This window comes from Mchenga conophoros, linkage group LG17 (assembly GCF_057382185.1).
Source record: "Mchenga conophoros isolate Kocher_MC1m ecotype Shallow Benthic linkage group LG17, M_conophoros_male_GT1.1, whole genome shotgun sequence".
In the NCBI taxonomy this organism is placed as follows: Eukaryota; Metazoa; Chordata; class Actinopteri; order Cichliformes; family Cichlidae; genus Mchenga; species Mchenga conophoros.
The window spans coordinates 39,719,677-39,738,191 of record NC_140542.1 but is presented as its reverse complement, the minus strand read 5'-3'; the positions used below and the strand labels follow the sequence as shown (position 1 = coordinate 39,738,191).

The 18,515-nt window shown below is 42.4% G+C and overlaps 1 protein-coding gene across 8 annotated transcripts in view; it reads right to left on the bottom strand.

Moving 5' to 3' along the window:
- Nucleotides 1-538: 538 nt before the first annotated feature.
- Nucleotides 539-18,515, bottom strand: part of csnk1g2b (casein kinase 1, gamma 2b) — a 39,623-nt gene continuing 21,646 nt past the window's right edge. For 5 of the 8 annotated variants that reach the window (XM_085250995.1, XM_085250993.1, XM_085250994.1 and 2 more), the window contains 10 exons: nt 16,581-16,650; nt 8,871-9,019; nt 7,937-8,171; nt 6,929-7,014; nt 5,772-5,856; nt 5,535-5,683; nt 5,210-5,293; nt 3,099-3,200; nt 2,129-2,235; nt 539-697 (listed from right to left, as the gene is read on the bottom strand). In XM_085250995.1, the coding sequence (XP_085107121.1) occupies nt 643-697; nt 2,129-2,235; nt 3,099-3,200; nt 5,210-5,293; nt 5,535-5,683; nt 5,772-5,856; nt 6,929-7,014; nt 7,937-8,171; nt 8,871-9,019; nt 16,581-16,650 (1,122 nt within the window). In that variant the 3' untranslated portion in view covers nt 539-642. The remainder of the gene's footprint in view (nt 698-2,128; nt 2,236-3,098; nt 3,201-5,209; nt 5,294-5,534; nt 5,684-5,771; nt 5,857-6,928; nt 7,015-7,936; nt 8,172-8,870; nt 9,020-16,580; nt 16,651-18,515) is intronic. The other 3 variants (XM_085250999.1, XM_085251001.1, XM_085251000.1) reach the window with 3 other exon arrangements.

The window sequence follows — 18,515 nt, the reverse complement described above, 5'->3', positions numbered from 1 at the left end:
TATAGATGAAACGCTTCCTGTGTCGCTCAGATTTAACATCAGCATAGTTCACCTTTTCCTCTTTCACCTTGATCCCAAAAAAGACACACCAAAGAAAATAAAATTAACATTTTCCTAATAAAGGAGCAGATTTCTTGCACTCGAACCACTTGAATGGTTTCCCCTGATCAACAGCTGACTGTTCGAACAACACACGTTCTTTATGGAATCTAGAATACAACAACTGTTTCAAACAGCATCTTTTTTCATATTCACGCCACGGTATTCGAGTTTCATTGTTACAGCTTTTTTTTGTTTGTTTTCTTTAAACGTTTTTCTCGAGCCCCTCCCCCTCACGTGGTGATGCAGGTTTGTTTATTTTTCATCTGTAAAGGAATTGAAAGTCTGGAGTCGCTGTGACTGCAACGTTCCTGTCACTCGCTGGGATCGAGAGAGAGAGAGAGAGAGAGAGAACTCAAGCGGGGAGGTACATGTGACAGCGGGGAATGAGGTGAAAGGAGTAAGGAGGTGGTGGTGTGGGGGGGGGGGGGGGGGGGGGGGTAGCTGGAAAGAGATAATGGGCGGTGGGGGGGTCTGTGTAGTTGCTTCCATTTAAAACTTGACCGTGACCACAATGTTTCAAGTTCTCTCTGTTCTCTTCTTTCACTTGTGCCTCTGGAGCGCTTTCCTCTTTCTCCTTTTGAAGAAGCAACAGCACCTGCACAAACACAGAGGCATGGCTTCCTTTAGAAAAGCAGGTATTTACACACATGTAGATACTGGTACATAGCACGGCCTGTGAGGGTTGGGGTTCAGCAGCCAGTTCTAATCTGGCTTCCTTTCTTTTAACCATTTCACTTACTGTAATCTCATCATTTGTCTTCATAATAGTTATAAATGAATTAAGGAAGTCGTGGACTTTTAATAACTCAGTTGTTCATGTTTGAAACTACAAATATTTCTTTTGGGGGATCATCTTTGAGGATCATCCACGGCACCTAATCCACTCGACTCCGCTCGGTCTTTAGGGTTTTCCACTAGGCGGCAGCGTCAGGTACCAGGTGCTTTTTTAGCGTCATCCACATGAGCCGAGTTGAGCCAAAAAATGTGACATCAACAGACTCCATTCCCCTCTGTCGAGCCGCCTTGCTACAGCAACCCCACCCACACTGGGGTGGTACACAACTGTAGCGGAAAATGACCAAAACCCAGTAAGAAAACGTCGAGTCAAGCTGAGTAGGTGCAAATGGAAAAGACTCGCATAGCTCAACTATGACGATGGTAATCTAGCTGGTCGCCTATTTAAGCTTAACTAGAGCTAGCAAAGTTGTGGGCTGTGAATCGCGTAGAAAAAAGACAACATGAAGAATGTTTCAGAAAGATAAGATGATGTAACTGCTTCTAAATTAAACGAGCCATATTCATTTAAACATTTCTGAGCATTAAAAGAGGCTGTTGTGTTGTTTTTAACTAATATGTATATAACAGCCTAGTCTTTTGTTTTTTGAGTGTGGTCTCATGAATTACTGACACACAGCTGAGTCACAGTAAATAAAGGAGTTTTAAAGTAAGTCTAACCTGCTTCACTACACTTACAGTTATATTCTTTATGTGCAACAGTTAAAATGTTCCCCTCCCTGCTGGTGAACTTTAAGTCCCATTGATAACATTCCTACTGTGCCTCAGCTGCTACTGCTCAACATACACAGGACGCTACAAACAGAGATATGACAGTGACACACTCATACTTGATGTTTTAGTCAGGCTTAGAACAGACGCTGGCGTATTTACAGCAGGTAATAGCTCCAATATTTGATCGTCAGAGAGAAAATCTGATTTCTTCTTTATATAGTTATAATAGGTTAAAACGGTGTATATAAATGCACTGCTGTGTTCCTATGTAAACAAACCTAACTTAACTGAAGTAGGAAGCATGGAAACAATATTTAAAGTAGCACAAAGTGCAGCTTGTTACTGTGACTAAGTCACTGCCTGTACTCAAAAGGCTTCTACACGGAGGAGCTAACAACAAGGAACACAAAACAATTTAGATGCTTTTCAGCACCAATTTTGGATTTGGACTTATTGGACAGCACTGAAAAAGAAAAGCATGTGTTTTCTGTGTGTGAATGTGAGGATCCCCCCATACTTGGTTTCATCAGGTACGTCAACCTCGGTGGGAGCGGTGATGGGAGCGTTGGAGTGTCCGGCTGTGGGATCATCAGTGTTCAGCTCGCCATTTGTTGAGCTCATCACCTGCACCATTAGAGAAGGACACCAGACTGAATCCAGTTGATGAACATTCACAGGATCAAATAAATGCACCTTGACTATCACAAGTTATCCGCCCTCTCAGGTAAGAAAACAGTTATGCAAGTAACCCAGGATGAGCCAGCTAAAGCCAACAAAGTTTAAAGGACAGGTTCACACTGTTCATTTCTGTCTTCAAACACAAATAAGGCACCGAACAAGTATTGAAAACGATTTTCCTCGCTGTGATCATTTCTCCTGCTTTTTGAGGCTGGTAAGAAATCCTTTCCTTTGTTTTTACTCCAAAATCTCTTCTTGTTGCTAAAGTCAGTTTGAAACACACTGAAAAAAAAAAACAGCTGATGGACAGCTGAACAAGAGAAAGGAAAACTGCAAGGAAAACTTGATATGTGAATAAGATTGCAAGACAAGAACGTGAACCAATCCTCTAAATACTGCAATTCTATTAGCCGACACTGGGTGGCGCTTGTGCACCACATTTTCTGCAGAGACTTATTTCCGGTGACACAGTTTACACACTGAAAACAGCAAAAACACAAAGAACTATTATAGAATAAATGTACAAAAATAGACCTTTTAGTGTTTCTATTATATTATTATTATTATAAGATACTGCTGGATGTCATCTTTGGATGGCCTTGGATGCAAGCAGCCTAGAAGCAGACCGACAGCAGTGACACACAGGATTCACACAGTCTGATTCGAGCACAGAGTCGAGACAGAGCATCTAACGGGCAGGCAGTGTGAAGTCAGTGAGAGAGAGGGGAGGGGGGGGGTCAGACACACAGACAAACCTATATGGCCTCATGCATGAGCCATCAAAGCAGCAGCTGTAGCAGCAGCAGTACCTGAACAGAGCCCCCCAGCCGCTCAGCTGTGAGGTGCGACCCCAGAGTCTCCTTATTGGTCACGGGAGTGGGCTGAGACTCACTTCCTTTGGGCTCAGGCGACTTGACGCAAAGAGCAAAAAGGGTTGAGGCAGGTGGGTGTGAGGTGGTGAGAAGGGAGAGGGGGGTGAAGAAGTTTGTGGGGGTTATGGGTCAGGGGGTGAGGGAATGAAGAGTGAGGGAAAGGCAATGTGGTTGAAGGGGGTGAGGGCAGAAATGTGGAAGGACAATGAGAGGAGTTGGGGAGGGGGGGTGGATTAAAAAAAAGAAAAGAAAAACAAAAATTATAGAAGACATCTCCCAAGCAGAAGCAGGCTTGTTAAGACGAACTATGTTAATAGAGGAGTAGAGGGAAGCAAAAATTTATGTGAAGCACAGATCGACACTCTAGTAAAATCATGCAGGAGTAAAAGAAAACAGCCTTGATGGGCTCAGCTGGCACCGCTGAGCAACAGCGTCATCACGTCATCAGACTCTCTGAACTTAGCTGTGGACTCGGGTTTACAGTACAGCAGTTCTTACACTCTGCTTTCACTGACCTAAAAAAATATATGTACAAATATGACATTTGGCTACAGATGCTCACAGCCAGCACTTTCTATTGATACGCTGTTTTAAGCAGGATGTTAAAGCTTTACAGTCATTACTGTACATGGTGCAGAAGGCCGTGCGCTGCGAGCTTAAAAGGTGGAACGTTATCGCCGAGCCAATCGCATTAAATACAGAGTAATAAAAAGAGGCTAGAGTCCACAGAAACAAGTCAATCATAAAGTCAAACGGATTCCTTGTACAGCTTTACTGGAACCGATGAGTCAGACTCACCAAGTACAACTTCATGATCAGGAAAATTATTTGTTATCACTGGTTATATTTTATAGATTTTTTTGGCATAATAAAACCAATCAATCATTATCCTATCATTAACATTATATAAAAACAAAAGAAACAAGGCTCGGATAGCATGCTATTAACAACAAAAAGTCTACACTTTGTCACAGACTAAGCAAATAAAAACGGATGACAAATTAAAGGAAAAACATGAACCCCTGATTGCCACAGTGAGGTGATCTGGTGACTCCGGCATCTCCCACCTGGTATGGGCCCACTTTTCAATTCTATTCAATTTTATTTATACAGCTTAAGGCGCTTTATATTGTAAGGTAGATCCTGCAATAATAGATACAGTGAAAAACCCAACAGTCATATGACCCCCTATGAGCAGCACTTTGGCGACAGTGGGAAGGAAAAACTCCCTTTTAACAGGAAGAAACCTCCAGCAGAACCAGGCTCGGGGAGGGGGGGGGGGGGGGGGGGGGGGGGCAGCTGGGGTGAGAGAAGGAGCCTAAAGGGATGTTTGACTGCTCATCGATACAATGCTGTGCTGAGTGGTTGCATTTAGCCAATGGTTGCACATTTCTGTTCTGACAGGAGTGATCTCTTCCAGGATAGTCACCGATTGGTTTGGTGATTATGCAAATAGTGTGAATCATATGCTATGGCCCCAAAAGTCAGGAGATAGCCCAGGTGAACACCAACGGCACATTTTGAGCTTGGCTGTAAGACGGTGCTCTCCGCCGGCGCTGTGCTCAAACCCTCCGGAGAGTTCAAGAGGTGGTGTCCTGGCAGCTCGTCACCTTCCTAAAGTTTGGATTTTTTTTTTCCATTTATTTGTCACTCGTCTGTACTTTGTCATTACTGGTGTGAACAATGCAATTTGCATTTTCAACTCATGCATGCAATGACTGAGCTTAGCGTGGCAAGGTGTGAAGAATTAATCCAAGTCAAAAACGATGCTTTGTTTCACAGCTGGAGAGTCTGCCTCGTAACGGCACGTGCCCGTTCATTTGCTACAAAGGCATTCGTTTTGTTTTTACTTTACGGACTTTGTGGGGAGACGGGCGTCACTGCCGACCAGTCAGACTGTAGACGCGAACAGGAAGTTGCTTACATTTGGAAACAACGAGAGTGACCTCGAGGATAAACCTGACTGGTTTGGGTGGTCACCCAAGCAACTATATTGGTAGGCGGGAGTGGTGATTGTTGTGTCTTAATGTTGTTGCTGATAACCTCACCGGGTTTTTGGTCTGCTGTTGTGCTTTGTCTCTGCTGTTGGGCTGCACGGGCGTGTCACTGGGGATGGGGCCTATCGGTGTGGGCTGCAAGGCAAACGAACAAAAGCACAAACAAAACAACCTTAGTGAGAAATTTTTAAAAACAACAAACAAAAATAAATAATGTTAATGCCCACGTGATGAGAGACGCTTTTGGCAATTTGGTAATCGGGTTTGCAAAAATATTTAGCTTTGCATTATTAAGAAATAATTACAGTTAGAGCAACAATATAAACTGATTGATGATGCTAGCAGAGGTCAGGTGGGTTCAGTGAAAGGCACTCACGAGCGATTTGCCGACCCAGTCGTATTCGTAGTCGAAGACGTAGCCGTTCCTATCAAATAGATCGGTGAAGAGCTTCCTCAAGTAATCGTAATCCGGCTTCTCAAAGAAATCCAGCCTCCTCACATAGCGCAGGTAGGTGGCCATCTCTTCTGTACCAAAAGATATATACTGTGAAATCCACACCACTTTCATTTAAAATAAATAAACCCGAAAGGAGGAAAATAGCGCTCTACTGACCAGGGAAACTTTCACAAAGGACTTCAATCGGCGTTGCTCGCTTGGTGTCTCCAATTTTCTGATACCTCTCCTTCAGGGTGTCGGCCTGCAGGGGAAACAAGTTTAAATGTTTACTGTACTATAAATCCTACTCTAATCTAAATATGAGCACATGTGCTGCTGCTTGAGGCGTCCATGAACATGTCCAATATTCAAAACAGACAGATTCTCAAGTCGTGATATCACATGTGCAGCGCCTGCATTTGTGCCGCGGCTCTTTGGACTCACAGAAGTTTTGCCACATGTCATGTCGATATCAGCACTTTGCAACATCGTCTCAGCTGTAGATATCTGTTGGTGTGGGGAAAGAAATCCCACAAATCTAGGGCAACCTGTCGCTGACCTCCTCACTGGCACAGGAAAGGCTTCTCAGCTGTTATTTAATTTTCTATCACACATGATGGGATGTTCTTCTGCTCTAAACCAACCAGATCCCCTCCAACCCTTCAGGGTGGTATAGTTTTACACTCCATACAGGGGGTCAGCACAACTCTGTGCGAGTTCCTTAGCTGCCAATATATTGATCGATAAGCTTCAGCGGATTTTCAAGCTCACTCTCCTGTTGTGTGTTTGTGTTGGCCAGAGCTATCCAACATCCCCCACATTTATACATCCCTCACATTCATCCACCAAGAGCTTCCACCCACATAGCAAATGTTCAGATGAGTTGTCTTGTCTTCTAGTCTGTTCTGTGTACACCTTTGATACCGATGCCTTCAAAAAGCAACCACAGCAGCTCTGCAGCCTGCTGAAACCGGCCCTTGAGACACCTGCGACTGTGGCCGTGCTCCTTAGTCATGTAAGCTTTTTCTCACAGCTCTTAAGCTGCAAAACAAGGTGCAGAAGGTGGTTTCCTGTCGCATCTGATTGTTTGTGCAGAAAAAGGTGTGTAAATTCAACAGAAAAATAAAGAGACAATATTTTAAGTATCCAACTGTGCCAATTTAACTGTTTCTCAGTGTTTCAGTTTCTAAAAAGAGAGACCTTAAAATGTCACCAGTCTGAGAGGATGCTAAAGTTGAGTGGGCGTCAAGTATCAAAAAAGAAACCGCTACGCCACGCATCGAGTGGATTACAAGACAAGCGTTATATCAGCATGAGGCAAATTGCTGCAGTACCTTTAGGCCTTGCCAGGGAAGGCTGCCTCGAAGGAAGTACATGAACATGTGACCCAAGGCCTCCAAATCGTCCCTTCTGCTTTGTTCTGGAAGTACAAGATCAGGATGAAAATGAGGTTAGCTGTGATAAACAAATGCATTTTATAACCAGCTGGCAAGACTAACAGTGGCTTCAAAGAAACAAAGCACGAGTCCACTGTTCCCGTCTTAAAAACATCTTATCGAGCCTCAACATGAAGATGGCCAATCGTGCGTCACGAAGAAGCAGCAGACTCAGCTTCTCACGGCAACTACTGATTAAGGCAACAAACCGATCAATGTTCAAGTTCAACACACTGAGATCTATCCTTATCAGGCTTCATGTACACCAACAATGGCAATCACGCTAGGCGGTCACATGAAGGTTGTTATCAATGCGATAACCACCAGCCAGTCCAGGGTTTAACAATCTATTCACATATTTATTTAAAACAGGCATTGCTGGCAGCATGTGCCCAAAAGAGGACAAGAGTACTAGCAGCAGATTTTACAGAGGCTAATAACTTTCTAAAAGCACAAACAATTTTTTTTATTGACGTCATGGCTATTTTTGTTTTCAACTCTTCTGTAGAAATGACCACGTTTGTAACACGGAAAACTCTGGTTTAAACCTACAGTTACCATGCTAGGCCCGTAATGCTGCTTTGTGCTACAGGACTATGAGGTTACTGGTTAAAATGCTTCAAAATAACCCAGAAACGAAACAAGACATCAGAAAAATATGATTCATTTAACAATCCTAAAGCATCCCTGGTTATCTCGCATATCACCAACATTCAGGTAACACCCAGTGACTAAACAGATAACAGTATGTAAAAATCAGGTTAATGCCATTTGTTTGCAATGCTGCATTTGTGAGCAAACCAGTTAGGACATTCACATTATACTAAATATTCATGCAAATAAAGTTTGCATATGCAAATGTAGACAGCTAATCAACCCACAGGTGTATTCCTGAGACTTTCTTACCCTTTCCCAGGTGTGTGTTAATGCTCATGTAGCGTGCCGTCCCAGTCAGACTCTTGTGCTCCCGATAGGGGATGTGTTTTTTGGTCTCGGGGTCTATGTATTCTTTGGCCAGACCAAAGTCAATGATGTGGATGGTGTGCTGCCTCTTGCTTCCTGGCCGCCCAACAAGAAAGTTTTCAGGCTTCACGTCTCTGTAGATCAGACTCTTGGTGTGGACATACTCCATCCGTGTTATCTAGGTGAACGATCGGTGTTAGCATTTGAAGTTTTAATCGCTTTGCAAGCTGAACAGTTTCCAAACATGAAAACTCAAAGCAGTTTATGCAAAACGCGATAAAAAGAAAGCCTGCCCATTAAAAATGTTAACGGCAGCCAAACCAAAGACAAAACTGCAACAGCACAGCAAGCATGTCCACCTCAGCAGAGGCTTAGAACATGAAAACATCCCAAACCCAAGCACATGTATGTTTACTCAATTTTTTTTTTTAATTTGAATGAGAAAAAAAAAAAGAGTAAATGCTACATGCACAGGCTTCTCTCATACTCTCATGTTGTGGCTGATGATGCTCATGTAATATCTTACCACTGTCATCTTATATCGACTAAGATTTTAACACCGAATTCAAACACAAAGTAAGTTTGGAACTAGATACTACAGAACTTGGTACTCGTCTCTACTCTGTTTCTAGCTGCAGTGATAATGGAGCCATCTTCCAGGCAAACACTTTAATAAACTAAAATTCAGACTTTCTGGTATTTACCCACTGAGTTCAAAGTCAGGTTGAGGGGTCAGTAAACCTGCCCTCTGGAACAAGCCGCTAACGACAACATTTGTATTCACAGTTGCACTATGAATAACTTTCTGGGAAGCCTGATGTCACCAAAGCAAGCTCCTCTGAACATATGCTCACTCCTCTCCCACTTTAGGCCTTACCAGCTGTATGGCTATCATGAGGACGGTCTTGAGGGAGAAGGTGCGGTCACAGAGGTCAAACAGGTCCTCTAGACTGGGCCCAAGCAGCTCCAGCACCATGGCATTGTATTTCCCACAAGGACCAAAGTAGTACACCTGAGGGATTCCCTCTGTGGAGACACAATAACAAAGTTAGTGAGACTTTTTAGATTTTGCCTTATAAATTAATTGACTGAAACACAGTTATTGATAATCGGCTTTGCATAATCACTTTTGAGACTTTTATTTTCACTGTGTTACTAAGTCAGAGTTTGTTACACCATTGGTTCCTGGTAGGCCAGCACATGCTGTCAGTGTTGTAGTCAGTCACAACAACTGTAAACAACAGCAGTGAAAACACGATGTTTTAAGTGTTAACATAAATTAAGTGCTTAATTGTTAATTAACAAAGTGCTTTGTGTGCTGAATTATGGTGCTGGTTTGTTGATAAGAAAGAGTGGGGCAAACTTTTATTTCCTCAACAGGTTTTTCAGAAACAGGAGTGGCTTAGTGCTTTCTTTGTCCTCTGAAGCAGGATTAAAGGGAAAGGTGTCAGCGCCCAACCAACAACTGTACAAAGCCTTTGTTACCAGAAACTGCCACACCCATCATAGTCTGTGTATAGGACGACTTCTAAAGAATGTGGAAGGATCAACCCGGCAGTATTTACCTTCTTTAAATATATCAGCGTTTTGACAGTGGAACTTCTGGGGGCGTGGCAAAACTGTTACGAAAACACCCCCTCCCCTGGAATAATCAGGAACAGTAAAGTCTTGCTTCATTTTTCAAAAATACAAGTGCATCTGAAAACCACCAGGAAAGATTCAAATCTCTTAAAATCAACTGCAGTTTGTGTAAATGTTACACAGTAAAGTATTTTGGCCTGAGGCTGCGGTTTCCACACGCTTTATTCTGACGACGACAACAACTGAGACCAGGGAGGATCCAGATTTATCATTTCTTTATAGTGGTTAATCCACCATCATGCACAAGCTCTTTCACCAAAATTATATTTTTAATCCTAAATATAATTATTGTTCTTATTTGTGAATTTTCAAATTGACCATTATACAAAAAAAGTTAAAAAAAAAAAAAAAGTTAAGTGTACCTGTTTTGTTTTTTTTCACTAAGATACCAAATTACAGGTCTTTACTTGCATTGCTAAGATGAAAAATTTGTTTTAGTGATTGAACATTAGGCTTCTTTGTGTGGGCTAAAATTTGGGTTAACAATATACTCATTTTCCTATTTGTTTATTTATTTATTACAAAAGCACAAGAACAGACTTGCTTATCTGAACAGATTTTCTTTTCCAGTCTTATAACCTTTTTGTAGTCATGAGCAGGGCTTTTGAGCCAAAGCTACAAAGTTTGCAGCTTAATGATCAATTCATGGTACCACATTTGTGTCCATTTGCATAGCTATTTGACTACGCAGAGAGAAAGATCACAGGTATGCGACCTACACAAATGTGCTTGTGTCCAGACTTCTAAAAACCTACAGGGACGATGCTGTGCATAGATTAAATGCTGATTTGCTGAAAAGGAAAGGGAGTGACAGCAGAGATGACCAAATGGAAAATAAACATAGATATCAGTTCTCTTATAGGTTATAACTACAGTACTCTGCAGTGTGGAAGAGCCACCCACAGAATGATTGTTTGACACATGTCTGACGGGGCGGTAAACAGCTACAAAATGTAGGCGATGGTCTGCAAAGCTGTGCACAGGACTGACGTACAGATTCGCACACGTGTGTTTCAGGATTTAATGCTGTTGTTTCTCCTTCACTTTGAATTTGGTGAACGTTGCAGAACAGAGCTGAGGATCCATCCATTAAAATATGCCTTTAAACCACAACAGTGATCTTCCCACCAGATTTGCATAAAAATAAAGAGTAAAATACTAAAAGAATGATCAAGCTCTAACATACAAATCTAAGAAGGAACTACAGTGAGACAGAGATGACAGAGTTGTTTAAAGAGCTAAGGATCTGACATTAGGACTAGTCACGTATTTCTCTCCCATTTAAATAACAGCTAGTAAATCAGTTGCCAGGAACATGCTTAGAGTGGGCACAACTCTGCATTGCCTTTAGGGCTGCCACGATTAGTCGACTAGTCACGATTATGTCGACTATTAAAATCGTCGACGACTAATTTAATAGTCGACGCATCGTTTGAAGCTTTGTAAGATCACAAAGGACGCAGGAATGAGTAGTAGGATTTAAGAGTGTAATAACGGACTGAAACAGAAGATGGCAGCACTGCATGTCCAAGGATGCCAGCTGCCGTTAAACCCCGAAGAAGAAGAAGCTGTGTCCCAGAATTCATAGCGCAGCTGTCAACAATGGCGGCAGCTAGTTAGTTTTAACTTTACTCTTATTATTCTTTCTGGGTCACAAAATAAACGTTTAACATATTTTCAGGCGAGAATGTAGCTGTGTAAACCTCAAATATCTGCTCAGTTTATCAAGACACCGCATATTTTCAAAAGCGCTCCGACGTTTTCGGAGACGTCTGTTACCCACTAGCTCGTTAGCTAGGCGGGGGCAAGGCTAACTAGAGCCGTGAGAACACCGGACTCCCGGCAAATCGTTTTCAAACCTACCGCCGTCTTTCGCTACTCAGGTTAAACATATATATAAGTCACTTAGATAACTTAAATGTTATTGTTTGGCTTTTTTCAGTATTTTATTTGTTCCTGAGTAAATCGGTTTGGCTGAGATTAAAGTTATAGTTTTTGCACAGCTAAAACTGTCAAGCAGACAGCTGATTATCAGAAGTGTGAGACGCTGGAGAATATACTCCGGTGTCCTGTTATATTTTAGAAAGCAAGGAGTTTATTAAACTTCACCGAAACAATCTGCAAATTTCATTAAAAATTAATAAACTACCATCTTGTCTTTATTTTTAGTTAGCACAAACACTTCAAGCTGTAAGCTAATGATAGTTATATAAGAGCAGATGCTGCTGGTGCAATAAGCTGTACGTCCAATGGATGATGATCTGATTAGTCGACTAATCGCAAAAATAATCGGTGACTAGTCGACTATCAAAATAATCGTTTGTGGCAGCCCTAATTGCCTTAATGGTAGTTTAACATTGCAACAGGACCCCAGTGCATCCATGCACACGCATACACACAAACAAGCACGTCCGTCTGCACTTTAGCCTCTAGGATTTCACTGGTGATGATGGAATGGACTGTATTGACATTTATAGAGCACCATTATACTCTTGCTGACCACTAAAAACATTTTATACTAAAAGCCACATTGACTTTTTTTAAAAAAATATTTAAACTTGAAACATAAACACCAAAGACTCTATTCTTTGCATGTTAGTGTTTTATCCAACATGCATCCAAACCAACAGCCAGTTTGGAATCACCAATTAAACGCATGTCTGTGGTCTAATACCACAGATGAGGCAGTGATGAGAGATCACTCGGAGGCCTGCTCGTCAAAGCTTGGCCCAAATCTAGAGGGCATTCAACTCATCACGAGAGGAGAGTGCAGTGTGTATCGTAATCTTCTGCGGGTGAGCAAAGCTTGTACACAGAGCAGCTGCGAGAACTAGTCTAAAAATGACTGATGGGACCAGCTGGGAGTAAATGAGGGGATTTTTGTCAAAAATGTAATATAGACCATGACACAACAATAGCTGTGCAAAAGAGGATATTGTCTCAAGCATAACGACAAAACAAGGATCCTTCAACAACACACAAAGCAAACTGAAACGCCCCGACCAGGATAAATGGCTGTAATTCTAACCGTAACATAAAGTCGTACAAAAATATAAACTGTGTGTTCAGCATTGTGGGAAAAGCTCTGGCTTTCACTGCAAGCCTGCGTCAGTGGCGCTCTGACCCTTGCTGTCTTGACAATTTCAGACAATTCACCCAATTGTATGTGCAGGCAGTCCTTCTCAGGCGACACAGCAAGAGGGAAGGCGGCATCATGCTAGTCGAACACAATGTTGGCCAACAATGAAATGTCAGCCTTAAGGGCCAAAGAGGAGAAGTCTGGGGGAGAGGGGGCAGCGTCAAAGAGGAGGGTAGAGGAGAAGGAATCCATATTAAAGATTTAGATTAGAGAGTCGAGTATATTGAGGAGAGAGCAGGAGAAGTAGAGACTTCCATTAGGTTTACTGCTCTGAAGAGGTTCTCACAAAGTTGAAATATGATCAGCATTCGAGCTTTCAAAGACTGAGCCGGAAGCTAAAAATGCAACACAGCTTAAAAGCACAACAATCTCCGAAGATGTAGTCAGGTTAAAAACCAGCAGCTTGAGGATCAAGCAGCAATACTTTTGTTGAGTTTGGGCGTAAGTTAATTATTAATTATATCTGATAACTTTAGATTTTAACCTCCGCAGAAGCATGTGTGGCCCGATGACACCACAGCTTAAGGACACAGTTGTTAAAATAATCTTATCAGTCCAACTTTGAATAATACCAGCAGCAGTAAATATATAAAAGCACATGATTTTCCAGGGTCACAGCAGGTGGGTGGATGAGCCTCAATGATTTGCAGAAAACATTATCAACGTGCCGCGTCATGCCACTGAAAGCCTTCATGATTCTGAATATTAACAGCCACAATATTCGAGAGGAGACCTCCATACAAATGACCTTAATTACATAACATCCATGCAGGCGTGATGAGATGACTCGAAGAGCTACATGGCTATAAAATGCCATTAAATGATACCTACTCTCTATAAACTGAAGCCAGTCCCCTGACAGTGGTAAAGTGAACGATTGGTAGCATTAGACTTCTTCTAAAAGGATATGTCAATGACTTGTTTTGCTACTGGCAGCAGCAGCAACTGCAATAACAGATCCATTCTAAATGTTCACAAAAATCTGCAAAGTGGGAGACAGGATTCCCAACAGCGGGGATCTGTTCAGGACAAGAGAGAATTAATAGTGTGCAGATAAGCTCCTCCTGGGCGTTAAGCGCTGAGTAGTCCGTGCTGTGACATATTTGAGGTTCTCCGGCTGGGCAGGACTAACAGGGTCACATGTCCCCATTAAGCCAAGTTGACAACATAAGTAGATTTAATCTATCGCCTTGATTCCTCCCATGCTAGACGGTCAAGTGAGCCTTCCTGACATATCACCATGTAGTGGTCAGTCACCAGCTGGAGATGAGGCCTCTCTGCTCAGCTCTAATACTGCAGCTCTAAAGTGTTGTGCAAGTAGCAAAAGAATGAATCAAATTTTGATAGAGTCAGATATTCCCCATTATTTTCCTTGATTTACACACACAGTTTGCAAAACTTGACAATATTATGTAGCCACCTGTTGAATGTGAACATCTCTTAATGTCAGAAAGCAGCCAGATCGCTTCATTTATTTAAAATAAATGAGCCTTGCCACAGAAATTACTCGTGTGTGTATGCTTCCGCTTGCAAAAGATTAACACAAAAGACATCTGGCACAGGTCGGAGCAAATCACTATTACTGAACCTGTTTAGAACAGGAACATAATATACTTCAACCTAAAACAAATTAAACCACTGACAGTTCAAGTGAACAACCTTGATTATCCAATTACACTGGCACCTGACTATTAGGCAGTCAGTGTTCAAAGGATAATGTGGTGGAAGAAAAAACAGAAAGTGCAGGAGTTCAGGGAAAGCTGGCTTGTGCTTGTTACAGCAGTGCTACTGCAGTACAAACTGCTGAGAATCCTAATTTTACTCAGTGAAAGCTATCCGAACACAAAGTACATCACAGTTTGCTGCGTATGGAAGTCTGCAGTCACTCAGTGTCCATGCTGACCCTGTCCAACGCCCCATGCTCACAATGGGCATGTGTGAATCAAAACTGGACAGGAAGTGGAAGGAAGATTGCCTGGTCTCATGACGCATACCATTATTGTGCACACCCAGGTGCGTGTGTGGTTGCTCGTGGTTCCAGCAGTTTGGGAAGAAGGCAAGCCAAAGCGGTGTGATACTCTGGGCTTCTTTGGCTTGTTGTCCCGGTGAGTGACAGGGGAGGACTAAAACAGCCCAACAGTGCCATGTGTGGGATTAATGGCTGTGAGCCACATCAGGGATACTTTAAAAAGGCCAACAAACAGAGGAATGGAGAGGATATGTTTTTGCATCGCTTAACTCCACACTTAGTATCGGTGCTGAATTCAAGTGGATAGGGACAATTGTGTGTCTTCGCCCAAAATCAGTTTGAGTAAAGACAATATCAGAGCTAAGCAGGTGCATTCACACACACACACACACACACACACACACACACACACACACACACACACACACGCACACACACGCACACACACGCACGCACACATATATAAATAAAGCTAAAGACCAATAGTGGTCTCACTGAAAGGAAGAATGCAAGGGAAACAGGCTTGTACTGCAGGAATCCTCTGCTATAAAAAAGGAAAGTGGCACTGGAGGTGACAGGTACAGTTATGGTTGACTAAATGTGAATGTCAAATGAAGAGATTACACCAAAGAGTGCCATCCAGACAAACAAGCCACACCCTGTCAACACACCTTGGAGCGTTTCCCTACAGTGTACAGGCAGCGCACAGAGAGGCAGAGGATATCGTGACTAAGGAGACTAGGGAAGCTATCCAAGCAGACACCATAATGGCCCAAATGCTTGTAGAGGGCCAGCTATAAATAGCCAAGGACTGCCCTAATGCCCCACCTCCGTATCAACAGTGGAGGGTTTTTGCTCTGGCACAAGGAGCCAAGAAGCAGGCACGTGTCACTAAATTAGACCAGGACACATGCACTTTACTTGACAAACAGACGAGAATCACTGCAACAACAGGAGCACTTGGAGTAGATTTAGAATAGCACACACAAACGACCAAGTAAGCTTCATTTAAATAGGTACAGTCGGTCTTTTTCAGTTTAACTGAAAAAATGTTGTACTTATAAATATACATTGATTGGTGTGTAATTAGGTCTTCCAACAAATTGATGCATTCTCATAAACTTAGAACTAGTCCACTCAAAATACATAGGAGCGAGCGCTGGATTGCAGAAGCCACCGTGTTGCCCAACATCCTGAATACAGTGTCTGAGACAGACACATTACACATTTATGAGTGTAGCTAGAGACCAGCCACATATGTAGGATGACAAAGACAGAGGAGAAGAGAACTTTAATCAGGTGGGGTTGGAGGGTGAGAGCTGATGGTGAAGCCTATCATGCAGGTGCAACCACCAGTCACCACCACGAAGCCTGCAGCTGCAAACTAGAGCAAGAAGAGGCCCAGACCTCACAAGCCTTGGAAGAGCCGCTGCAGGTTCATAGTTATGACACCATGACATGATTTCTATTTCCTAAGGAAGAAGCGAGCAAAGGTAGAAGCTATATATTGTTTACACTTCCAATATCTCGACTTGCAGTGAGTGTCCTTAGTAGCAGGTGGTGAAAGTAAATCACTAAAGAAAAATTGGTGCACTGGACTTATAAAACAAGACAAAACAAGAGCATTGTTTCATAACCTGCAGTGACCAAAATCCTAACTAACGATTAAACTCAATTAATCACCCATCTTCACAGGTGCTCATGATTGTCTTTCTGCGTAAGGTTTCACTTGCAGCACAGGTAAATCTAGTGTGAAAATGTCCATTCATATTCAACTCCCACCTATTAGAGGGAAAAAATAAATACAGAAAAAGAAAATACAAAGTGAAGTCTCTTACCTGAATTCCCCAACTGTTTGTAAAATCTATACTCCAAATGGAGCTGCGGCGCCCTGGATTTTATAGGTTCCTAAAAGAGAAGAAAGGAAGAGTGTTCACACATCGGTTTGTGTAGGTATGCGTGCGTACAGGTGACTGCATCAAAAGTTGCTTTTTTTGGCACAGAAAAAGTTTTCCTGTAAATGAGATAAATGTAAAACTAGGGCTGTTCGAACATAAACCTTTCACAATAAAGCTCAAGATCCTGTTGAGACTTTTCAAAATAAACTGAAACATGAAAGAGTATGCAGAGTGTTTACGGATGAGAAGCAAAAAAGAGACGTCAGGTGTAGGGGTGGGTTTTAATAATCGATTCATCGATTCTGGCTTGGATAACGTGATATCGATTCATTAAAATCCTGAATCGATATTTTTATATAAATGTATTTTGCGGAGATTCCAGAATCTCAGGTGAAACGTCACAAAATTTTGACAACCACCAAACATTTAAAACAGTAACTGTGAGCAGGTACACGGCTTCTGCACAAAGACGTAAACACAAAGCGCGGGCCCGCGGATCACAATCAGTGAGACGTCGCCTTTCTCCCCCGACGGCACGGACACGGTCGGGGCTGAAAGCCGACAGCTCGCTGATTCTGATGTTTCGGCGGGTCCGCGCTTTGTGTTTACGCCCTTTTTGCCTAAAGCTGTTAGTTTTTATCTCTCTCCAAACAATATTGACCAAACCAGCAGCAAAAGAAGATCCAAACTAAGCTTCACATAAACATCGTCATGGACTCACTCTGACTTTTGCTGTTTTGCTTCCACCACAATAAAATCACACTTCATGCACAGCTCTCTCTCTCAGTATACTTCAAGAACAGTTTCCCGTCTATCCCTGAAATCTGTTTTCTGCATTATTCGTTTGCTTGTTACGCACAAGTCTACCATTGTTTACAGGCTGTCGGCCGCTGTTTTTTTTTTTCCTTTTACTTACTTCCGAAAAGAAAACCTAATTTCTGCCGTTCAATAGGCTTCTAAACAAATTTAAATTTGTCTCTAATAAAACCGCTGTAACTTCAGAGTAGGGCTGAACGATATATCGCATTTGCGATAATATCGCGACATGATCAAGTGCAATTTTCTAACCGCAAAGGCTGCGATTATACTCTGGACATGTCCAAATTCATGGGCTGCATCCTCCTGAGGCCGCATTTGTAGACCGATTACGTCACAGCGACGTGCCGAAGGCTGTCCAAATTACTACCATATCCCAGAATTCATAGCGCGGCCCAGCCAAACTCCAGTTTCCAGCAATGGCGGCCGCTACTAAGTTTTAAAATTACTCATACTAATCTTTCTGGGTCACAAAATAAACTTTTAACATATTTTCAGGCGAGAAAGTAGTTGTGTAAACATCAAATATCTGCTCGGTTTATCAAGATATCCCATATTTGCAAAAGTGCTTCGACGTTTTCAGAGGCGTCTGCTACCCACCAGCTCGACAGCTAGCCGGGAGCTCGAGGGTTACTGATGCGGCCGAGAGCGGCACAACTCCCGGCACATCATTTTCAGATCACCGCGGAGTTTCGCTGCTCGGGTTAAACGTAATATATAAGTCACTTAGACAACCTAAAAATGTTATTGTTGGGCTTTTTTCAGTGTTTTGTTTGTTCGTGAGTAAATCGGTTTGGCTGAGATTAAAGTTATTAGATTAGATAAAATAAAACTTTATTAATCCCCCGGGTGGGTTCCTCCTTGGTTTTCACACAGCTGACTAAACGTCAAACAGAAAACTTATTAAACAGAAGTATGAGACGGTCGAGAATTTACGCCAGTGTCTGGTTATATTTTAGATAGCAAGAAGCAGACGGCCGAGTTTATTAAACTCCACCGAGACAGCGGTGACGCTAATCAGAACTAGACCGTCCAATTTCACGCCTTTAAACTTTAAAG